The sequence below is a fragment of the Salmo salar genome, chromosome 07, assembly GCF_965601325.2.
Source record: "Salmo salar chromosome 07, fSalSal1, whole genome shotgun sequence".
In the NCBI taxonomy this organism is placed as follows: Eukaryota; Metazoa; Chordata; class Actinopteri; order Salmoniformes; family Salmonidae; genus Salmo; species Salmo salar.
In genome coordinates this window covers 47,317,489-47,342,386 of record NC_138297.1, presented here as the reverse complement: position 1 = coordinate 47,342,386, position 24,898 = coordinate 47,317,489, and the positions used below count along the sequence as shown (strand labels likewise).

Below are 24,898 nucleotides of genomic sequence, written 5' to 3'. Positions count from 1 at the left end.
TGTGTCCTCAGTTGCAACACTCACTAGAGTTCCAAACTCCCTCTGGAAGCAACGTCAGCACAATAACTGTTTGTTGGGAGCTTCATGAAATGGGTTTCCTTGGCCGAGCAGCCACACACAAGCCTAACATCACCATTCGCAATGCCAAGCGTCGGCTGGAGTAGTGTAAAGCTCGCCGCCATTAGACTCTGGAGCAGTGGAAACACGTTCTCTGGAGTGATGAGTCACGCTTTACCATCTGGCAGTCCGATGGACTAATCTGGGATTGGTGGATTGCCAGGTGAACGCCACCTGCCCCAACGCATAGTGCCAACTGTAAAGTTTGGTGGAGGAGGAATAATGGTCTGGGGCTGTTTTTTATGGTTAGTTCCAGTGAAGGGAAATCTTAATGCTACAGCATACAATGACATTCTAGACGATTCTGTGCTTCCAACTTTGTGGCAACGGTTTGGGGAAGGCCCTTTCCTGTTTCAGCATGACAATGCCCCCGTGCACAAAGAGGTCCATACAGAAATGGTTTGTCGAGATTGATGTGGAAGAACTTGACTGGCCTGCACAGAGCCCTGACCTCAACCCCATCGAACACCTTTGGGATGAATTGGAACACCTAATGCGAGCCAGGCCTAATCGCCCAACATCAGTGCCCGACCTCACTAATGCTCTTGTGGCTGAATGGAAGCAATATTCCAACATCTCGTGGAAAGGCTTCCCAGAAGAGTGGAGGCTGTTATAGCAGCAAATGGGGGACCAACTCCATATTAATGCCCTTGATTTTGGAAGGAAATGTTTGACGAGCAGGTGTCCACATACTTTTGGATAAGTAGTATATATGTGTACACTTCAAGCGGTCACGTGTGAACACACATTCAGAAACACACTCGTCAAAAATAGAGAACTGGCGCACACACACATTCACAAAGAAATGATCAGGTTCTCTTTCTCCCTCTCTTGCTCTGTGAAGTTAGGGTATAGTGTCGTGCCACAGTCTCTGCCCACTCTGTCGCCTACTAGTTTATTTGGATCCTGCAGCTCGACAGGGATTCACACACGCACACGCGCACGCGCACACACACACACACACACACACACACACACACACACACACACACACACACCACACACACACACACGGCCTTCTCTAAGAGACAGAGAATCAGTTGTCAAATAATAAGGCATTAACTGTGGAAGGATTTGTCATGTAATGACTAGAGATCAGGAATCCTCTATCCCCACTCTGAGGTTCCCATCTGCTTTACCCTTCCATGATCCCAGGGAGAGTTTAAACACACATCATTCTATCTGGTGTTCTCATGTCAGCCGTCTCTCCTCAGACTGTTTATGACTCATATCTCTACGCTCCACCGCTCGCTACGAGCTCAGAGATCACACACTCCTAATGCATGTACTGAACTCCCCACCTGCTCACGCTTCCTGTGTGTGTGTACAGTATTATCCCTCCCTTGCAATAACATCATCGGCAAATGGGTCACGAGGCACGAAGACACGCACACAGACCACCACCACTGCAGCACAAGCATGTCCCATGTGTACACATCATACACTTTAACCATGGAGCAGTTACTATGGCGAGGCCTGAGTATGGTGTTGACTGTATCAATAGAGACGGAAAGGGTTAGGATAAGGCTTGGGCTTATGTTCAGGTTTAGTAAGTGTTTGAGATGACTCTAGAGCTGAGGTAAAGGTGGTGTAGGTGGGGGTTGAGACAGTCTGGGATCTGGTTATAGTTATACCTGACTAATAGACCTACATTGTCTGTGTTTTCTGTCCCTCCAGAATCAAGCATGAGAACATAGTAGCTTTGGAAGACATCTATGAGAGTTCCAACCACCTCTACCTGATCATGCAGCTGTAAGTTCTCTCTCTCTCCCTCTCTCTCCTTGTCCCTCGCTCTCTCTTCTCCATTCAACCACCTCTACCTGATCATGCAGCTGTAAGTTCTCTCTCTCTCTCTCTCTCTCTCTCGCTCTCTCTCCTCTTCTCCATTCAACCACCTCTACCTGATCATGCAGCTGTAAGTTCTCTCTCTCTCTCTCTCTCTCTCTCTTCTCCATTCAACCACCTCTACCTGATCATGCAGCTGTAAGTTCTCTCTCTCTCTCTCTCTCTCTTCTCCATTCAACCACCTCTACCTGATCATGCAGCTGTAAGTTCTCTCTCTCTCTCTCTCTCTCTCTCCCTCTCTCTCCTTGTCCCTCGCTCTCTCCTTGTCCCTCTCTCCTTGTCCCTCTCTCTCTCCTTGTCCCTCTCCTTGTCTCTCTCTCTCTCCTTGTCTCTCTCTCTCTCCTTGTCTCTCTCTCTCTCCTTGTCCCTCTCTCTCTCCTTGTCCCTCTCTCTCTCCTTGTCTCTCTCTCTCTCCTTGTCCCTCTCTCTCTCCTTGTCTCTCTCTCTCTCTCCTTGTCTCTCCTTCTGTGTCTCACTCAGCACCCAGGAATGGGACAGGGGTGACGGTTTTAGCTTACACACACACACACACACACACACACACACACTTTATAAGCCCTCATTACTCCAATTAGACTTCCATTAAGACGGTCTACAGGAGAGGGAATGGGACCTGGCTCGTAGCGCTCAGCTAACGTTTACATAACGTTAGTCTAACGTTACAGCAAGGCTAACGTGCCACTATGCTCTCCTGGCCGCATTAATCAGCTGGAGTTATATCAGTCTGTAGAGGAGGGCGTGTGAGTTATGGATTAAAGTGTGTTGTCAGTTATGTAAGTGTGTGTGTGTGTGTGTGTGCAGGAAAGTAGAGCAGTTCTTAACTTTGATCATTTAATTTTGTTTATTGCTGAGTCACGGCACACTTAATGTTATTAGTTTCAGTGCTAACAGGCTGTCGAATTGAGAACAGATGAGAAAAACGGCCACCCTTCTGCGCCGTCTTTCACTTCACTCTTCTTCCAGTCTTCTGCCTCTCTCACCCTTCCCTTGTCTGTCTCTCTTCTCCTTTCTTCCTTCTCACCCCTGTTGTCCTCCTCCCTCACACCTCATCTGTCCTCCCTCACCTCTCAGCCCTCCTCTTACCTTTTCCCCTTACCTCTCCTCTCACCTGTAGCGGGTGTGAAATGATTCTCACCTGTCTCCTCTGCAGCAAGGCATCTTCTCATATCAGGCTCTGTTACCATGGATGCAGAGGTGAAAGGTCACCTCACTCCACTTATGACAGGGCTTAACTTGGTAGAAGCAGGAATAACACCTCAGCAGGTAGGAATCTCAGTACTCATCTGATATTTGAGCCGGTACACATCTGAGTCCATGTATCAAGCATCACCTCCAAGTATTTATTTATTTTCCCTTTATTTAACTAGGCAAGTCAGTTCAGAACAAATTCTTATTTACAATGACGGCCTACCCCGGCCAAACCCGGATGACGCTGGGCCAATTGTGCGCCGCCCTATGGGACTCCCAATCACGGCCGGATGTGATACAGCCTGGATATGAATCATCCTCAGAGGTTGACAGGTGTGGTCTAATTGAATTTTTTTCTGAGTTTGACACATCTGGTCTGATATGCAGTACATGTGCTCTGAGTTTGATTTAACTTTGCTCTGAGTTTAACACATCAGGTCTGATATACCTGTACTCTGAGTTGGACAGATCGGGTTTGATTTAATGGCGTCTGTGCTCGGAGTTTGACAAGTCATGTCTGATCTAGCTGTGATTAGTTAGTTGGGTCTGGTGTGATGCTTCCATCTCTGGTTGGATGAAGAGCTGCTGTCAACAGCGATCTACAACCAGGGAGGGAGGGAGGGAGGGAGGGAGGGAGGGAGGGAGGGAGGGAGGGAGGGAGGGAGGGAGGGAGGGAGAGAGAGAGAGAGAGAGAGAGAGAGAGAGAGAGAGAGAGAGAGAGAGAGAGAGAGAGAGAGAGAGAGAGAGAGAGAGAGAGAGAGAGAGAGAGAGAGAGAGAGAGAGAGAGAGAGAGAGAGAGAGAGAGAGAGAGAGAGAGAGAGAGAGAGAGAGAGAGAGAGAGAGAGAGAGAGAGAGAGAGAGAGAGAGAGAGAGAGAGAGAGAGAGAGAGAGAGAGAGAGAGAGAGAGAGAGAGAGAGAGAGAGAGAGAGAGAGAGAGAGAGAGAGAGAGAGAGAGAGAGAGAGAGAGAGAAAAAAAATATTCAGTATCTACTCAGTGGAACAATGTAACAAGGAGATTGCTTTAGGATGAATTTGGTATATGAGTGAAAGCCAAAACGGTGCAATTGAAGGGGGAGACAAAGAGAAAACAAGCAGGAAGAAGACAGAGAGCGGAAAAAACGAATCTAAAACGTATCTGAAGTAGAGCAAAGCTAGAACCTTTTGGACTCAGTCAGTGGCTATTTAATGATGGATGAAAAGGGTTGTAAAAGTGTGTGGTGTTTTACAGAAAATACAAACATGGCTGTGGTTTTTCTCGTTTCTCTCCAACAACACTGAAACCATGTGAGTTAACAAATCCAACAGTTGTACAGTCAGATCTGTTCTACGGAAGCAGCAGGCTCAGCCACAGGCTTGTGAGTGTTACTGTTAAAACACCTTCACACCACTACCTTACTGTAGGAAACACTACAGCAGGGGTCAGCAACACCTTCATACCACTGCCTTACTGTAGGAAACACTACAGCAGGGGTCAGCAACACCTTCATACCACTACCTTACTGTAGGAAACACTACAGCAGGGGGTCAGCAACACCTTCACACCACTACCTTACTGTAGGAGACACTACAGCAGGGGTCAGCAACACCTTCACACCACTACCTTACTGTAGGAACCACTACAGCAGGGGTCAGCAACACCTTCACACCACTACCTTACTGTAGGAAACACTACAGCAGGGGTCAGCAACACCTTCATACCACTACCTTACTGTAGGAAACACTACAGCAGGGTCAGCAACACCTTCACACCACTACCTTAATGTAGGAAACACTACAGCAGGGGTCAGCAACACCTTCACACCACTACCTTACTGTAGGAAACACTACAGCAGGGGTCAGCAACACCTTCACACCACTACCTTACTGTAGGAAACACTACAGCAGGGGTCAGCAACACCTTCACACCACTACCTTACTGTAGGAAACACTACAGCAGGGTCAGCAACACCTTCACACCACTACCTTACTGTAGGAAACACTACAGCAGGGGTCAGCAACACCTTCACACCACTACCTTACTGTAGGAAACACTACAGCAGGGGTCAGCAACACCTTCATACCACTACCTTACTGTAGGAAACACTACAGCAGGGGTCAGCAACACCTTCACACCACTACCTTACTGTAGGAAACACTACAGCAGGGGTCAGCAACACCTTCACACCACTACCTTACTGTAGGAAACACTACAGCAGGAGTCGGCAACACCTTCACACCACTACCTTACTGTAGGAACCACTACAGCAGGGGTCAGCAACACCTTCATACCACTACCTTACTGTAGGAAACACTACAGCAGGGGTCAGCAACACCTTCATACCACTACCTTACTGTAGGAAACACTACAGCAGGGGTCAGCAACACCTTCATACCACTACCTTACTGTAGGAAACACTACAGCAGGGGTCAGCAACACCTTCATACCACTACCTTACTGTAGGAACCACTACAGCAGGGGTCAGCAACACCTTCATACCACTACCTTACTGTAGGAAACACTACAGCAGGGGTCAGCAACACCTTCACACCACTACCTTACTGTAGGAACCACTACAGCAGGAGTCGGCAACACCTTCACACCACTACCTTACTGTAGGAACCACTACAGCAGGGGTCAGCAACAGGCGACCCGCAGCATTTTAGTTTTTGGAAAAAACTACTGTAAAATCACCAGGAATTTATGTTTCATTTAGGAAATCTTTCCCCAGGTATTCCCCCCAATAAAAAAGAGATGTGATCGTGTCTCAATGTAATCAAGCTATGAAATGATTGTTATTTTAAAGTAATAACATCTTTTTGGGGCTTACTTGTGGTCAATTTGCAGTGTATCAATTATCATAATTCTGTTCCAGCCCCCCGACCATCCTCTTCGACAGAAATCATCCCACGGCTGAATCTAGTTGCCTACCCCTGCACTGCACTGCAGTGTTTGGCACTGCTGAGCCAGACAACTACACAGGAGCACACAGGGCCACCGTACAGCTCAGATTACACTCAGATAAAGGGACAACTTGATACTGTTCTGACAGAGAGGGAGAGAGAGAGCTGGGGGTGAAGCAAGAGAAAGGGATGGAGGATGGGACAGAGATGGCAAGAGAGAGAGGGTGAGACCGAATGGAAAGACGATTGAGTGTGTGTGTGCCTACAGTATGGCGTGTGTGTATTGAAAGGGAAGTAGATTTGGCTCCTGTCTGATTGCCATGGTCTCCCTACGCAAATGGTTACGCAATCCTGCAGGATGGTGGCCCATCTCCTCCGTCACTACCACACCGTTATGTCCAGCCAACATGTGTGTGTGTGTGTGTGTGTGTGTGTGTTTGTGTGTGTGTGTGTGTGTGTGTGTGGCTGGCTTAGCCTTTTGCTTGTCATTCCCTGCCACGCTTGTCTCGGCTGGAAAGAAAGTCTCTGTTGGCAGAGGCGAGAGAAGAGAAAGGGAGAGATGGAGCGTGGGGATAGAGAGAGGGAGAGATGGAGCGTGGGGATATAGAGAGAGAGAGCGAGGGAGAGATGGAGCGTGGGGATATAGAGAGAAAGAGAGAGGGAGAAAGGGAGAGATGGAGTGTGGGGATATAGAGGGAGAGGGAGAAAGGGAGAGATGGAGCGTGGGGATATAGAGGGAGAGGGAGAAAGGGAGAGATGGAGCGTGGGGATATAGAGAGGGAGAAAGGGAGAAAGGGAGAGATGGAGCGTGGGGATATAGAGAGAGAGGGAGAAAGGGAGAGATGGAGCGTGGGGATATAGAGAGGGAGAAAGGGAGAGATGGAGCGTGGGGATATAGAGAGAGAGGGAGAAAGGGAGAGATGGAGCGTGGGGATATAGGGAGAAAGGGAGAGATGGAGCGTGGGGATATAGAGAGAGAGGGAGAAAGGGAGAGATGGAGCGTGGGGATATAGAGAGAGAGGGAGAAAGGGAGAGATGGAGCGTGGGGATATAGAGAGAGAGGGAGAAAGGGAGAGATGGAGCGTGGGGATATAGAGAGAGAGGGAGAAAGGGAGAGATGGAGCGTGGGGATATAGAGGGAGAGGGAGAAAGGGAGAGATGGAGCGTGGGGATATAGAGAGGGAGAAAGGGAGAGATGGAGCGTGGGGATATAGAGAGAGAGGGAGAAAGGGAGAGATGGAGCGTGGGGATATAGAGAGAGAGGGAGAAAGGGAGAGATGGAGCGTGGGGATATAGAGAGGGAGAAAGGGAGAGATGGAGCGTGGGGATATAGAGAGAGAGGGAGAAAGGGAGAGATGGAGCGTGGGGATATAGAGAGAGAGGGAGAAAGGGAGAGATGGAGCGTGGGGATATAGAGAGAGAGGGAGAAAGGGAGAGATGGAGCGTGGGGATATAGAGAGAGAGGGAGAAAGGGAGAGATGGAGCGTGGGGATATAGAGGGAGAGGGAGAAAGGGAGAGATGGAGCGTGGGGATATAGAGAGAGAGAGGGAGAAAGGGAGAGATGGAGCGTGGGGATATAGAGAGGGAGAAAGGGAGAGATGGAGCGTGGGGATATAGAGAGAGAGGGAGAAAGGGAGAGATGGAGCGTGGGGATATAGAGAGAGAGGGAGAAAGGGAGAGATGGAGCGTGGGGATATAGAGAGGGAGAAAGGGAGAGATGGAGCGTGGGGATATAGAGAGAGAGGGAGAAAGGGAGAGATGGAGCGTGGGGATATAGAGAGAGAGGGAGAAAGGGAGAGATGGAGCGTGGGGATATAGAGAGAGAGGGAGAAAGGGAGAGATGGAGCGTGGGGATATAGAGAGAGAGGGAGAAAGGGAGAGATGGAGCGTGGGGATATAGAGGGAGAGGGAGAAAGGGAGAGATGGAGCGTGGGGATATAGAGAGAGAGAGGGAGAAAGGGAGAGATGGAGCGTGGGGATATAGGGAGAAAGGGAGAGATGGAGCGTGGGGATATAGAGAGAGAGGGAGAAAGGGAGAGATGGAGCGTGGGGATATAGAGAGAGAGGGAGAAAGGGAGAGATGGAGCGTGGGGATATAGAGAGAGAGGGAGAAAGGGAGAGATGGAGCGTGGGGATATAGAGAGAGAGAGGGAGAAAGGGAGAGATGGAGCGTGGGGATATAGAGAGAGAGGGAGAAAGGGAGAGATGGAGCGTGGGGATATAGAGAGAGAGGGAGAAAGGGAGAGATGGAGCGTGGGGATATAGAGAGAGAGGGAGAAAGGGAGAGATGGAGCGTGGGGATATAGAGAGAGAGGGAGAAAGGGAGAGATGGAGCGTGGGGATATAGAGGGAGAGGGAGAAAGGGAGAGATGGAGCGTGGGGATATAGAGAGAGAGGGAGAAAGGGAGAGATGGAGCGTGGGGATATAGAGAGAGAGGGAGAAAGGGAGAGATGGAGCGTGGGGATATAGAGAGAGAGGGAGAAAGGGAGAGATGGAGCGTGGGGATATAGAGAGGGAGAAAGGGAGAGATGGAGCGTGGGGATATAGAGAGAGAGGGAGAAAGGGAGAGATGGAGCGTGGGGATATAGAGAGAGAGGGAGAAAGGGAGAGATGGAGCGTGGGGATATAGAAAGAGAGGGAGAAAGGGAGAGATGGAGCGTGGGGATATAGAGGGAGAGGGAGAAAGGGAGAGATGGAGCGTGGGGATATAGAGAGAGAGGGAGAAAGGGAGAGATGGAGCGTGGGGATATAGAGAGAGAGGGAGAAAGGGAGAGATGGAGCGTGGGGATATAGAGAGAGAGGGAGAAAGGGAGAGATGGAGCGTGGGGATATAGAGAGAGAGGGAGAAAGGGAGAGATGGAGCGTGGGGATATAGAGAGAGAGGGAGAAAGGGAGAGATGGAGCGTGGGGATATAGAGAGAGAGAGGGAGAAAGGGAGAGATGGAGCGTGGGGATATAGAGAGGGAGAGAGGGAGAGATGGAGCGTGGGGATATAGAGAGAGAGGGAGAAAGGGAGAGATGGAGCGTGGGGATATAGAGAGAGAGAGGGAGAAAGGGAGAGATGGAGCGTGGGGATATAGAGAGAGAGGGAGAAAGGGAGAGATGGAGCGTGGGGATATAGAGAGGGAGAGGGAGAAAGGGAGAGATGGAGCGTGGGGATATAGAGAGGGAGAAAGGGAGAGATGGAGCGTGGGGATATAGAGAGAGAGAGGGAGAAAGGGCGAGAGAGAGCGGAGCGGATTAGCAATTAATTTCTTATCTCCTTTTTTTCAGAAACTTCATTAGAATGTAACTTTCTTCCTGCTCTTATTTGGTCTGTCACTGTGACGATGCTCCCAGATTCACACACTGTGTGTGTGTGTGTGGTGTGTGTGTGTGTGTGTGTGTGTGTGTGTGTGTGTGTGTGTGTGTGTGTGTGTGTGTGTGTGTTTTTGTTTGTGTATTCAATATTCATCCAATGCAAATCTCTGCGGTTTAGAGAAAAACAAACTCAGCAAAAAAATCCTCACTGTCAACTGTGTTTATTTTCAGCAAACTTAACATGTGTAAATATTTGTATAAACATAAGATTCAACAACTGAGACATAAACTGAACAAGTTCCACAGACATGTGACTAACAGAAATGGAATAATGTGTCCCTGAACAAAGGGGGGGGGTCAAGATCAAAAGTGACAGTCAGTATCTGGTGTCGCCACCAGCTGCATTAAGTACTGCAGTGCATCTACTCCTCATGGACTGCACCAGATTTGCCAGTTCTTGCTGTGAAATGTTACCTCACTCTTCCACCAAGGCACCTGCAAGTTCCCGGACATTTCTTGGGGGAATGGCCCTAGCCCTCACCCTCCGATCCAACAGGTCCCACTCAATGGGATTGAGATCCGGGCTCTTCACTGGCCATGGCAGAACACTGACATTCCTGTCTGGCAGGAAATCACGCACGGAACGAGCAGTATGGCTGGTGGCATTGTCATGCTGGAGAGTCATGTCAGGATGAGCCTGCAGAAAGGGTACCACATGAGGGAGGAGGATGTCTTCCCTGTACCACTGTCTTAGGCATCTCACAGTACGGACATTGCAATTTATTGCCCTGGCCACATCTGGAGTCCTCATGCCTCCTTGCAGCATGCCTAAGGCACGTTCACGCAGATGAGCAGGGACCCCGGGCATCTTTCTTTTGGTGTTTTTCAGAGTCAGTAGAAAGGCCTCTTTAGTGTCCTAATTTTTTTTTTATAACTGTGACCTTAATTGCCTACCGTCTGTAAGCTGTTAGTGTCTTAACGACCATTCCACAGGTGCATGTTCATTAATTGTTTATGGTTCATTGAACAAGCATGGGAAACAGTGTTTAAACCCTTTACAATGAAGATCTGTGAAGTTATTTGGATTTTTACGAATTATCTTTGAAAGACAAGGTTCTGAATAAGGGACGTTTCTTTTTTTTTGCTGAGTTTATTTGACCCTATGCTCATTCTCCATCAATCTCCCTCAGTGCAGTAACGAGAGGTGCAGTGAAACTGGTCGATCTTGTGTAGTATAGGTTATTTTATATTGACAGTTATGTTTGTATCTTATGGCGGTTAAGGTTAGAATTGTAATTGATTTAAGCTGATCCAAGGTCAGTATTTAGTTCTAGTTGAGGCTGTTTACGGTTCAGTGTGCGGGTTAATAGGAATACCAGTAAGGATCATGGTTACAGCGCCCCCATGGGGATCAGAGGAGAGGAGCAGCCCCTCAGGCTCCTGCTGCACCGTCTGTCAACTCAGTTCTGAGGAAGAAGGTACAGTACATTTGCCTCCCAAACGCCATACACAGGGACACCGCGAGAGAGACTTTATTGGGTCAATATGAAAGTGCTAACATCAGTGGATCAAAGCAGTACTTCCTGGTAGCCCTTGGCGTGACATGAAATGCCTTTCTATTGAAGGTCAGCTGTCTGTTTATCAATAGAGAATTTATACGAGGACTGCAGCCAGATGCCTTCAGGGGACATGTCAAACATGAGAGCGCGAGACAACAGAAACAGTCGGTGGGGTCAATACGGGAACCAGGAGAGGGAGCTGTGTACCTGTGGAAATGCAAAATGTCCTTCCTCCATTGTTTCCATATTGTGCTTGTCAATACCAACAGAGATCAGTCATAAGAGACTGATTCTACCTCATTAATCTTCTTACCGTACATACTAGGCATTTTCATTTCTCTCTTGGTTCTAAAGCATGTTAAACCTAATATAGAGTAATTTGACTTCAAATAAATACATTTATCCCTTCCTCCCTCAGCTAGTCTTTACGGACTGTGGCACTATTAGAGATGAGTGGTTGGCTACTCCCCCTTGTGGTGGAATGTGACAGAAAGATACTTTACCCCGACAGTCAGCCAGAGACCTACAGTATTTATACAGGTTCTCTGCAGTGCTACGCAGTGACGACACCCTGCTCACATACAGCGGAGTGCCACTCAGCTAATGACCAGTGCACTGGGCTGTTCTGCTAGTGGCAGACCCAGGATCAGTTTACCCTTTCCATAACCATAAGGGACGGCCGGACAGACTACATATCTGTCCTTAGATCAGTGCTTAGCAGCCATCTATACTGCCCTGTGCCAGCTAGCTGTTGAGGACTGAGGAAAGTTATGGGATGTTCAGCTTCTGGCCTGTGGCTGTTCTGGCGCTTTAAAACAAGCCCGTAATCTGGCGTAGAGTCTTAAAACAAACCTGTAAAACAGCAAGGGCACCGTCTGACACACACACACACACACACACACACACACAGCCTGAAGCTTAACTATCCTCCACGGTGTGAATCTATGGTCCGAGAAAAATGAGGCACCTTTTTTTTCAGTTTCTCTGTTTTAGATTTTGTATCCCTCCCATCTCCTGTCTCTCTCTGCTACAGTTCGTTTTAGACTGTATGGGATAGGATAAAGTAATCCTTCTAACCTACCCCCCCCCCCCCCCAAAAAAAAAAAGATATAGATGCACTATTGTAAAGTGGTTGTTCCACTGGATATCATAAGGTGAATGCACCAATTTGTAAGTCGCTGTGTAAAATGTAAATGTATGGTGCACTTTGATTGGTCGTGATAGTATGGAGCATGAAGGGTTAAGTTTAGTGGAGCAGAGGGTTGGAATGGGTCAAAGCATACCCCCACTGTGGGGTAAACACGTGTGTCAAACACACACACACACACACACACACGCACGCATACGGTTGAAATGAGGCAGTTTGTATAGCTCATAAATGAAGTCTCAGTGGATCTGTCTCATGATAACATGTTCCCTCCAGATGTGCACACACAGACACACACATCTGTTTTACTTACCTGGTTTACTGAGCCCTCTCTGTCTGTGTCTACAGAGTGTCGGGAGGTGAGTTGTTTGACCGTATTGTGGAGAAGGGGTTCTACACAGAGAAAGATGCCAGTACTCTCATCAGACAGGTGCTAGACGCTGTCGACTACCTCCACAAGTTGGGCATCGTCCACAGAGACCTGAAGGTGATGGTGACACACACACACACACACACACACACACACCCTGTCTACTCCCCCCTGCATCTTGACATGAGCGGATCACTTGTGTTTTATGGACCGTGATTCATTGCGGTGGTGAGGTGCTGCATGCGTTTGTGATTTAGGCCGCTCAGCGGGTCACAACACGCAGTGGCTTCTGGGAAATATACCACATAGCGGACTCCACTGAGAGACAGGAGTACGGTCATACGGCCTCATAAAAACAGACGCCAACATAACTGCACTGTGTTGAAGGGTTATAGACTGCCTTTGACAAATGATTACGGTTTTATATCTACAGTACGTTCAGGGTAAGTAGAGATCCAAGGATGGGAGAGCTCCGTTTGTGATTAACATGCTCCCTCTATCTCTCCCTCTATCTATCTATCTATCGCTCCATCGCTCTCTCTCCCTCTGTCCTCTCTGTCCTCTCTGTCCTCTCCGTCCTCTCTCTCCCTCTGTCCCCTCTCTCCCTCTGTCCTCTCTCTCCCTCTGTCCCCTCTCTCCCTCTGTCCCCTCTCTCCCTCTGTCCCCTCTCTCCCTCTGTCCCCTCTCTCCCTCTGTCCTCTCTCCCTCTGTCCCCTCTCTCCCTCTGTCCCCTCTCTCCCTCTGTCCCCTCTCTCCCTCTGTCCTCTCTCTCCCTCTGTCCTCTCTCTCCCTCTGTCCCCTCTCTCCCTCTGTCCCCTCTCTCCCTCTGTCCTCTCTCTCCCTCTGTCCTCTCTCTCCCTCTGTCCCCTCTCTCCCTCTGTCCCCTCTCTCCCTCTGTCCCCTCTCTCCCTCTGTCCCCTCTCTCCCTCTGTCCTCTCTCTCCCTCTGTCCTCTCTCTCCCTCTGTCCTCTCTCTCCCTCTGTCCCCTCTCTCCCTCTGTCCTCTCTCTCCCTCTGTCCTCTCTCTCCCTCTGTCCTCTCTCTCCCTCCGTCCTCTCTCTCCAGCCAGAGAACCTGCTGTATTTTAACCCCCAGGACGAGTCTAAGATCATGATCAGTGACTTTGGTCTGTCCAAGATGGAGGGCAGCGGGGATGTCATGTCGACCGCGTGCGGCACGCCGGGATACGTGGGTAAGAAGAGATGCCTCCCCCCCACCCCATAACCTAAAATGTCCTGACTTAGAAGTTAATGCCACGTGTTAATATACCTTGTCGTCAGCTACTGAAATGTTAATACTGGAAGCAAATGAAGTCCTTTTGGTTTTTAGGCTACCGTTCTTTCCAAAAGTCGTATGCTACATTGTCTAAGTGCTCACTCTAAATGAGTGTGATGCCATCACGGTGCTTTACATAAATGACACACTGCATAATACAGTATGCTGTAGGTGAAATCCCACTGCTTTAATTATGTGTCTGCAATGGGGGAGGGCGCATCTGTGTGCAGCTCAAACACACAGGCATCCTGCCTCTGGAGTAAGAAGGTCTTATCACACGCTGACAGACCCTGCACCCAGTCGCCTGCTTTCCCCTTTTTAACAGAGCGACTGAGTCAGACAGCCAACATGGCGGGGCGCTCTACTGCAGCTCACTACGCGCTAGAGGGCTGTCATCTCTGTGCCAGACATGGGGATTTGTATACTGTGTGTGTGTGTGTCAACTCTGTGCCACACATGGGGATTTGTATACTGCAGCCCTGTGTGTGTGTGTGTCAACTCTGTGCCACACATGGGGATTTGTATACTGCAGCCCTGTGTGTGTGTGTGTGTGTGTGTGTGTGTGTGTGTGTGTGTGTGTGTGTGTGTGTGTGTGTGTGTGTGTGTGTGTGTGTGTGTGTGTGTGTGTGTGTGTGTGTGTGTGTGTGTGTGTGTGTGTGTGTGTGTGTGTGTGTGTGTGTGTGTGTGTGTGTGTGTGTGTGTGTGTGTGTGTGTGTGTGTCAACTCTGTGCCACACATGGGGATTTATATACTGTAGCCCTGGCACTGTGTTTTTGCATGTGTGTGTCTATCTTTGAGTGTTTGTGTGTGTGCTTTGAGTGTGTGAGAGAAACAGATGTTTTACATTATTTCCATGACAGAACCTTTCATGTTGACGTGTAGGACGGTGCCTCTGGTAGTCAGACACTCTGAAGACTCATCATGTTGACGTGTAGGACGGTGCCTCTGGTAGTCAGACACTCTGAAGACTCATCATGTTGACGTGTAGGACGGTGCCTCTGGTAGTCAGACACTCTGAAGACTCATCATGTTGATGTCTTTCAGCTGCCGGCTCCTGTCCACGCCCCTACATCCACATGCAAGTCAGTTAGCAGACACTTGTTTAAGCTTATCCATCGGGAACTATAGGCCAGCTAAACAACACCTTACTAGTTAATGACATTGGAAGTGTCTCATCCTTCCTCCTCCCTCTATCCCACAATCTCTTCAGATGAGGCCACTGCGGTTTTTGTCCATCCCTCCCTCCCCATCTGCTGTGGGCTGCTGTAGGGCTTTTCCATTCTAAAAGGCTGTAATGTGACAGTTGCTGCATTAGAAATGCTGCTAAATATAGCAGGTCTTGGATGATGGCATTGAGAAGCCTGCATTCCTGAGGTATGAATAGCCCAGGGTTAGCGCCTGGGATGGCTGAATTAAGACCAGACTCTGTGGTTTGGACAGGCCCACCGTCAGAGAGTGGACACACGCATACACATACTGTGTACAAACACACACACACACACACGTCGGCCATATTGTTAGAGGAGATGCGCAACACACACTCAGCCCAGCACAAGTGAAGAAAGTATAACATTTGAGCCTCTGTGTGCACACACGTCTACGCACATGCGTGTGTCTGACTGGGTGTGTAAATCTATGCGCGTGACTGTGTGTGTGTGTGTGTGTTTCCTGTGATCTGTATTTTCCTCAGTCTTTGATAGCGACCGTTGTTTGGGTGAGCTCAGTTCTATTTTGGCTGGGCTGTTATCATTGATTAGTCTGGACAGGCTTCTCTCAGTCTCGATAATCGCCCTGGGGGGGGGGGGGGGGGGGGGGGGTCACGGCCTCTGATAGGATGAGCTCCAGCTCTGGGCTCGACAGCAGGGTAATCCAGGGGGGAGAACATGTCTCTGTGTCCGTCTCTCTCCATCTCTGACTGTGTGTCTCCAGTTATGTCATCAAAGTCTCATCCCCCTCTCTCTACATCTTTCTCTCTCTCTTTCTCTCTCTCTTTCTCTCTCCCTTCTCTCTCTCTCTCCTTTCTCTCTCTCAGCTCCAGAGGTTCTTGCTCAGAAGCCCTACAGTAAGGCAGTGGACTGCTGGTCCATCGGAGTCATTGCATACATCCTGTAAGTTTCTACAGTCTATTGTACAACTCCTACAGAAATGCTATGTGTTCCCATACCCAGTCAATACCATGAGGGAGGAATTCACAGCTTTATACTGAGGATCTTTCTAGAGTGCAGATGCATTTCACAAGTTCGCACACAAGTTTGACTTATTGTGTGTGTGTGTGTGTGTGTGTGTGTGTGCGTGCGTTTGTCTGTGTGCGTGGATGTTTGTGTGTTTTGGAATGGCCATTAATGGAGAATGACACAACATCATGCCTCTCTCTTTCCTTTCATCAGACCCAGATGTTAGTCTGCTACACTCTGCTCAGTCACCATGTATGGACATAGTGCTTCTGAGGAGAAAAAACGGACTTTTCAACATGTCTCTCTTGTTTTTCATTCGTTTTTCACCCCTCTGTCTGTGTGTGGACAACCTCTGAGTCAGGGGGCAGATTTAGCGCTGTGTGTGTTCCAGCTCTCGCTGACTGAGTTCCAGGCGTGTGTGTGTGTGTGTGTGTGTGTGTGTGTGTGTGTGTGTGTGTGTGTGTGTGTGTGTGTGTGTGTGTGTGTGTGTGTGTTTTAGGGGTTTGAGTTCAGGGTTAGGGACAGGGGGAATAGGGGTTAGAGTTCAGGGTTAGGGACAGGGGGAATAGGGGTTAGAGTTCAGGGTTAGGGACAGGGGGAATAGGGGTTAGTGTTCAGGGTTAGGGACAGGGGGAATAGGGGTTAGTGTTCAGGGTTAGGGACAGGGGGAATAGGGGTTAGAGTTCAGGGTTAGGGACAGGGGGAATAGGGGTTAGAGTTCAGGGTTAGGGACAGGGGGAATAGGGGTTAGAGTTCAGGGTTAGGGACAGGGGGAATAGGGGTTAGAGTTCAGGGTTAGGGACAGGGGGAATAGGGGTTAGAGTTCAGGGTTAGGGACAGGGGGAATAGGGGTTAGAGTTCAGGGTTAGGGACAGGGGGAATAGGGGTTAGAGTTCAGGGTTAGGGACAGGGGGAATAGGGGTTAGAGTTCAGGGTTAGGGACAGGGGGAATAGGGGTTAGAGTTCAGGGTTAGGGACAGGGGGAATAGGGGTTAGAGTTCAGGGTTAGGGACAGGGGGAATAGGGGTTAGAGTTCAGGGTTAGGGACAGGGGGAATAGGGGTTAGAGTTCAGGGTTAGGGACAGGGGGAATAGGGGTTAGAGGTTAGGGACAGGGGGAATAGGGGTTAGTGTTCAGGGTTAGGGACAGGGGGAATAGGGGTTAGAGTTCAGGGTTAGGGACAGGGGAAATAGGGGTTAGAGGTTAGGGACAGGGGGAATAGGGGTTAGTGTTCAGGGTTAGGGACAGGGGGAATAGGGGTTAGTGTTCAGGGTTAGGGACAGGGGGAATAGGGGTTAGAGTTCAGGGTTAGGGACAGGGGGAATAGGGGTTAGAGTTCAGGGTTAGGGACAGGGGGAATAGGGGTTAGAGTTCAGGGTTAGGGACAGGGGGAATAGGGGTTAGAGGTTAGGGACAGGGGGAATAGGGGTTAGAGGTTAGGGACAGGGGGAATAGGGGTTAGTGTTCAGGGTTAGGGACAGGGGGAATAGGGGTTAGAGTTCAGGGTTAGGGACAGGGGGAATAGGGGTTAGAGGTTAGGGACAGGGGGAATAGGGGTTAGTGTTCAGGGTTAGGGACAGGGGGAATAGGGGTTAGTGTTCAGGGTTAGGGACAGGGGGAATAGGGGTTAGAGTTCAGGGTTAGGGACAGGGGGAATAGGGGTTAGAGTTCAGGGTTAGGGACAGGGGGAATAGGGGTTAGAGTTCAGGGTTAGGGACAGGGGGAATAGGGGTTAGAGTTCAGGGTTAGGGACAGGGGGAATAGGGGTTAGAGTTCAGGGTTAGGGACAGGGGGAATAGGGGTTAGAGTTCAGGGTTAGGGACAGGGGGAATAGGGGTTAGAGTTCAGGGTTAGGGACAGGGGGAATAGGGGTTAGAGTTCAGGGTTAGGGACAGGGGGAATAGGGGTTAGAGTTCAGGGTTAGGGACAGGGGGAATAGGGGTTAGAGTTCAGGGTTAGGGACAGGGGGAATAGGGGTTAGAGTTCAGGGTTAGGGACAGGGGGAATAGGGGTTAGAGGTTAGGGACAGGGGGAATAGGGGTTAGTGTTCAGGGTTAGGGACAGGGGGAATAGGGGTTAGAGGTTAGGGACAGGGGGAATAGGGGTTAGTGTTCAGGGTTAGGGACAGGGGGAATAGGGGTTAGAGTTCAGGGTTAGGGACAGGGGGAATAGGGGTTAGAGGTTAGGGACAGGGGGAATAGGGGTTAGTGTTCAGGGTTAGGGACAGGGGGAATAGGGGTTAGAGGTTAGGGACAGGGGGAATAGGGGTTAGTGTTCAGGGTTAGGGACAGGGGGAATAGGGGTTAGAGTTCAGGGTTAGGGACAGGGGGAATAGGGGTTAGAGGTTAGGGACAGGGGGAATAGGGGTTAGTGTTCAGGGTTAGGGACAGGGGGAATAGGGGTTAGTGTTCAGGGTTAGGGACAGGGGGAATAGGGGTTAGAGTTCAGGGTTAGGGACAGGGGGAATAGGGGTTAGAGTTCAGGGTTAGGGACAGGGGGAATAGGGGTTAGAGTTCAGGGTTAGGGACAGGGGGAATAGGGGTTAGAGTTCAGGGTTAGGGACAGGGGGAATAGGGGTTAGAGTTCAGGGTTAGGGACAGGGGGAATAGGGGTTAGAGTTCAGGGTTAGGGACAGGGGGAATAGGGGTTAGAGTTCAGGGTTAGGGACAGGGGGAATAGGGGTTAGAGTTCAGGGTTAGGGACAGGGGGAATAGGGGTTAGAGTTCAGGGTTAGGGACAGGGGGAATAGGGGTTAGAGTTCAGGGTTAGGGACAGGGGGAATAGGGGCAATAGAACAATGAGAACGAGAGAAAGGTGTGAGTTACCTCGGTCGTTAGAGCATCAGTGCAAATCGTCCTCATCCGCTGAAAACGTTCCTCATTTTTGCTCCTCTCTCCCTTTCTGTGTTGTTCTTGGCTCTCGATGGTTTGTCGCAAGATGAGCTCTGTGATGTGCAAAGCAGGCTCTGCCCTCTGGTTCTCTCTCTCACCCTTCTCCTCTTCCCTTGTTCTTTCTCCCGCCCCAATAGCTCAGACATCTTTCTGTTCTCTATTTTCACCTGTTTATCCATCTCTGTCCGTTTATTGATGTAGTTGTTATGTAACTCTCCATGCTTACACAGCTTTGGATATAAGGATCACTAGGTGTCACTGGGTCCTTAGTGTGTGTGCGTGTGCGTGCGTGCGCACTCCTGTAACCTCTACACATGTGAGGGAGGAGAAATACATGTCTGAGAAACAGTGTTCACACAGTCGGTCAGTCCAGCTGGCAGATTAAACTGTGAATGTTTGTGTATGTTCAATAAGTAGTCCTTAAACATCCTTGTGAATAGCCTAGGCAATATTAAATTAGACAAAATATGTGTTTAGAGTTGAAGTAAATAGATTACATCCAAGAATATCCAGTTCTGGATGGTTGAGGCCTGATGTTGGAGCCCTTGATGTTTTCTCAGAGAGTTCCCAGTGATCAGTGAGCTACTCCCGTCTTTTCATTTCGCCATTAGCACGGGCCTCGGACCTCGTTAGCCGATTTCCGAGCGCCTCCACACAATGCGGCTCGGCATGCCTGGTTGGGTCTCTCCTCAGGTGTGAAGCGATCGCATCAGGTAATCAGGTGGAATAATCGCTCCGGCTCCTGCGGAGGAATGGCGCGCAAGTCTTTTAACCAAATGTGAAAGCACAAAAACAAAAAACTCATTGCGGCCGCATCAGGCAGAACAGCTTCTCGATGGAGAAAGGCATTTTAATGAGGTTCGATCATAATGGCGGCTAATGTTTTCTATGGAAATCGTTTTGCCACTTGAAGAAGTTCAATTAGTCCAGGATGAGGTTAGGAGAGCAGACAGAGAAAAGGTTTAGGATACATTACATATTCACCTTGTCAGTTTATTGTTATCAATTGAATAGTTGTTCAAGCATTTGTCTCATTCGTCAGCATGTTATTCTATTATCATCTTAAAAGTAAACGATTCCCTGAAGTAGGAAGTGAATGCATGTGTTAACTTTTTTTTTTTTATGAGCTCACTTCCTGTCTGTGTCTGCAGGTTGTGCGGCTATCCTCCATTCTACGATGAGAATGACTCCAAGCTCTTTGAGCAGATCCTCAAAGCAGACTACGAGTTTGACGCACCGTACTGGGACGACATATCTGATTCAGGTAAGCTGTGTGTGTGTGTGTGTGTGTGTGTGTGTGTGTGTGTGTGTGTGTGTGTGTGTGTGTGTGTGTGTGTGTGTGTGTGTGTGTGTGTGTGTGTGTGTGTCTGTCTAATGGAGTGAGGATCCCCTTCAGACGGAGCACCTTCCTCTTCCTCCTCCCGTCTGGCAAATTTGGACACCACACCACCATGGCTACTTTCTCTATACTGTGATGTCGTCCTGTTGGAATTTGTGTGTGTTTTAAGAGGTCATCACAGACATGATCTGAGAACCCTATATTCTCCAGTTTGGCACCAGTCTAACCATTCGCCCCTGCCTGCCAGTAAACCATAAAACAACAGTAGTTATTACAGGAAGAGAGCTGAGGCTTGGTCCAGGTATCCGGTACACTGGCCAGGTAGTGTGGGAAACCATGGGCCTTGAACTGTTTACTGTTTGTGTATGTTGTGATGAGTGTGAGCAACTGTTCTCTAATGGTTTTTCACAGCCAAAGACTTTATCGGCAGTCTGATGGAGAAAGACCCAGCGAAGCGCTTCACCTGTGACCAGGCCCTCAGACACCCATGGTGAGAGACAACACACACACACACACACACACACACACACACACACACACACACACACACACACACACACTCATGTGGGTATTATGGGATGTTAAAGTGTCTGTGTGTGTGTGTTCAGGATCGCTGGGGACACAGCCCTCTGCAAGAACATCCACGAGTCTGTGAGCAGGCAGATCAGGAAAAACTTTGCCAAGAGCAAATGGAGGGTACGTTTGAATGTATGGTAATAAACGTCTGAGTGTCATTCAAGTGTCCGAGTGTGTCTGAATGATTGCTTATTTAATGTAGTGTTTATAAATCATACACTGGTCTCTTCCTCTCGCTCCCTCTCCCTCCCTCTCCCTCTCTCTCCCTCTCTCTCTCTCTCTCCCTCTTCCTCTCCCTCTCTCTCTCTCTCCCTCTCTCTCTCCTCTCTCTCTCTCTTTCTCCCTCTCTCTCTCTCTCTCTCCCTCTCTCTCCCTCTCCCTCTCTCTCTCTCTCTCTCTCTCTCTCCCCCCCCCCCCCCTCTCTCTCTCTCTCTCTCTCCCTCTCTCTCTCCCTCTCCCTCTCCCTCTCCCTCTCCCTCTCCCTCTCCCTCTCTCTCCCTCTCTCTCCCTCTCCAGCAAGCCTTCAATGCCACTGCAGTGGTGCGACACATGAGGAGACTGCAGTTGAGCAGCAGTATGGGCCAGAGCATGGACAGCTCTCACCCTCACCCTCCTAACAGCCGGGCCGCACAGATGCAGAACCAACGGAACCAGGCCAACCAGAACCAGGCCAACCAGACCCCCAACCAGAGCTCTACTCAACCCTCTCCGAGTCCAAGCCAGACTTGGAGCCAGAGCCAGAACCCTAATGCAGCCATTATGAAGAGCTTTTCTGTGGACTCACCTCACAAGGACTGTAAGTGGACATGTATGCATCCACACACACACAAACCATGAACTAGTAAACACCAACTACCAGTTTGTTACTTCTGACTGTGTGTTCATAGCCTCTGTTCTCCCCCCAGGTGCCCCAGCCACTCCCACCCCCTGCAGCCTGGCGTCTGCAGCCTCCTCTGTCCCCTCCGGGGGGGCGGAGCTCGCCCGGCCCCACCCCTCCACTGTTGCCACGGTACTAACAGAGACTAAGTGACGCCAGGTCCCGCGGGGGACCAGCTGGGAGGCTACGGCGCTGTGAGAGAGAGAGGGGCGAAAACCGCACCCTCCCCTTCCTTACCGTGCCCCTACTACCCCCACCCAGCCTGCCCCCCGCCCTGCCCCTCCCCCACGCTGCATCTGGGAGGACTGGGAGAGCAGAGGACTCTAAACCCATCGCACCAATCACAACACGCCATACTCACCTTGGACACGCCCATTGTGTCGACTCTGTGGAACCACACCCACTCTGAGAGCATTATTGATTGGTTTACCTTTTGAGTTTTTGTTTCTGTCCGAGACCTGAGTGAAATGGGTGTGTTATCAGAAGCTGCCGTCGGATTGGGCGTTGTCTACGTCAGTCAAACTCAATTTCCCTCTAGTCTTTCCGACATCTTCTAGAAGGTCCTACTTGTGAGTTTTTAAATTCTGTTTATTTTCTTGAATTCATCCTCTGGGTTAACAGTTACTAACTGGATTATTTTTCATTTGTATTTTCTTGCGCTTTTTTTCCCATGTTTATGTTCGCGCCGTGTTTAAGACGTGCTTTAAAAGTACCATAAGACTGTTGAGTGATGTTTCATGAGTAAGCGCTTTATCTGTTTGCACGTTGAGGTTTGGACGCGGTTTCAGACGTAGGTAATGTGTGTACAGCTACCAAGTTAGACTCTTCATCTACGTGAATTTATCAGACAGAGAATAGAGATTGTAAACAGTTTTAAAATACCCAAAATGGGGTCAGAGCATTGTACAACTTATTTGTTAAGGGAAACATGCACTATGTTTAATTATTGTCTTACTTTATAAGACTTTTATAACGACCACCCTATATGGGACGCATATACAGTATATTATGAAACACACTGCAGGTTTAGGATCGAGTTGGAGAGTGCTGGGACAGGGATGACCCCTGTTAAAGTTTTAACAATCACCTGTTAGTTACCTGCGGGGTTTCCCATCCTAAAGATCAGGGGCTCCAAGTGGGGAAACCAGGCACTTCCAAATGGGCCTCAGAAAAAGCCCATGAAAAAGAGCAGCCATCTCTGTAGTGTAGTGTAAGCATGGAGAAACCCTGACCTACAGTATCAGTTTCCCAAGATCCAAGATGGTGGAGCTGTTGTCTCTACCGCCATCCCTTTTACAAAGCCATGACCTCACCACAAGAGCCATCATCAACCGGCACCCAGTACACAAGTTCTCAGGGATTTGGACTGGGCGCCGTGGTGACCCTTGTTGCTGTAGAAACCGGTCGCGAGCATAGATTTGTCTACACAGTTAGATGCAAGTCCAACGATCCCTTTATGTCATTGTAATGTCTAGCCAAAGCACTGTTGAAACAGAGAATATGTGGACAGTGATTATACCTGATTAAACACTGATGGTTAGCTATGAGCTAGACCTAAAGCCCTGGCCGATCCCCACTGAGAAATGGATTGTTTTGAAACGAAGGGCTGAACTCTGATAATCTGGAGAAAGATGACAGAAGACAAGATGTTTTCTATTTCTCTCCCCCTTGCCTTCTCCTTTTCTCTCTGTCCCACCCCTCCCTCCCTCCCTCCCTCCCTCCCACCCTCTTTTTCTTTCGAGTTTCTTTAAGACCAGTTCACTGTATACTGTAGAAGTTTCACCCAACACTGGGACTGTTACGCTCACGACACCAGGGTCCCCTAACCAGAATATGGCCAGACACAGCCTGCATATAGCCTACATATAGAGGTCAAAGTGCAGTATTATTACCTGGCTTCGTGCTGCTGGGTCAACCATCATTAAGTGTGATGTCATCGACTGGATTATTTTAGGGAGTGGGTGGGCTTTACTTTAGGGCTCCGTTTTTGTTTATTTATTTATTTATTTTTATCGAGGCAAGCATGTATTGTTTTGTGATATGAATGAATATATTTGTCGGAAAGGTCTTGTGAATATGAATGCTAATTTGTAAGATAACCTATGCGAATGTGGTGCAGTGTCGGTGTGTGTGTGTTTGTGTGGGGGGGGGGGGGGGGTTGATTTGTATTCTCTTTGGAATGTTTAATGTGTTTAAATTAGCTACAGCCCCCCACACCTCTCCATCCCGCACCATACTGAGCTTTGATACCACGGTATTCAGAGCATACCGTACCGAGCACTCAGTAACTGCCATCTACGGAGTTACCATGGAGATGACGCCATCAGTATTCTAAACAATATCTGACTAAAGATAATACAAATAAAAACATTTAAAATGTAAAAGCAAACTCAGGCTTTAGTTTGCGATGTGTATAAATGTTGAAGCTTTGACTGATACGACATCCACTGTTATGGAGCTGTGCTGTTTTTACACATGTATCTGCCTAAGTCATCGGTCGTCCACTTTACCCCCTTGCTCACCGACACTACGGCAACAGGCGTCCCATCACACCTAAACACATGCCCATGATCAACTGTCATGAGAAGAAAAAAAAACACAATGCATCACAACGCTTTTTTCTAAAGATGAAATGCAAAGCATGTTGAAAAGTGCTTAGAGAAATCCAACTCCACAAGTGTTTGCATTAACTTTTATATGCCATTGTATGATGTGTGTATCTATATCTAAAGAAGAAGACCAATGTGTCCGTAGAGAGCGGAGTATTGTTGGGGACCACTGCATCTCCCTGTGGGTTCCTGTGAGGTCCAGAGCCCGGGGAATGGGCCATATTTACTCTGCATGTGACCAAAACAAACCTCCATCTTGTGTGGCGGTCTCTCACTAACGACTCCTGGTGGATGTTCCCCTTAACCACAGATCTAGGATCAGAAAACTCTCCCTCAATCGAAAGCTTAATCATTAGATACTAACTTAAACATAGATCTCGGCTCAAAATATCCTCCCTCAATCTGAACCCTAACCAATAGATAATTACAACCATAGATCTAGGATCAGCATATCCTCCTTCGATCTGAACTTAAACAATTAGGGGGGAGAGAAAATATCTGACCTTGTATCAGTGGTAAGGGGCAACTTTCTTCCTATTTCGTTAAGCAGACACCACCTTCCATTTTGTGTGGCAGAGTGAGTTGCCCTGCCACTCTTACAGTGCTGTGATGACCTTCTGTTATGGGGCTTGTATATCCGATGCCTTCGACAATCATGTGCACATATCAGTTACCATGACGACAACAGAGGCCAGAATGACTGATTTTAGTTTTTTTCTCTCCTGAAATAAACCCTGAACGATCATAAAG

At 48.9% G+C, this 24,898-nt stretch overlaps 1 protein-coding gene across 1 annotated transcript in view; it reads left to right on the top strand.

The window, feature by feature from the left end:
- LOC106609279 (calcium/calmodulin-dependent protein kinase type 1D) overlaps nucleotides 1–24,898 on the top strand; it is a 63,397-nt gene extending 38,499 nt beyond the window's left edge. Inside the window, exons 3-11 of the mRNA XM_014207908.3 lie at nucleotides 1,795–1,869; nucleotides 12,387–12,525; nucleotides 13,473–13,599; nucleotides 15,715–15,790; nucleotides 19,899–20,011; nucleotides 20,498–20,576; nucleotides 20,695–20,782; nucleotides 21,179–21,458; nucleotides 21,568–24,898. Of these exons, the coding sequence (XP_014063383.1) occupies nucleotides 1,795–1,869; nucleotides 12,387–12,525; nucleotides 13,473–13,599; nucleotides 15,715–15,790; nucleotides 19,899–20,011; nucleotides 20,498–20,576; nucleotides 20,695–20,782; nucleotides 21,179–21,458; nucleotides 21,568–21,692 (1,102 nt within the window). The 3' untranslated portion in view covers nucleotides 21,693–24,898. The remainder of the gene's footprint in view (nucleotides 1–1,794; nucleotides 1,870–12,386; nucleotides 12,526–13,472; nucleotides 13,600–15,714; nucleotides 15,791–19,898; nucleotides 20,012–20,497; nucleotides 20,577–20,694; nucleotides 20,783–21,178; nucleotides 21,459–21,567) is intronic.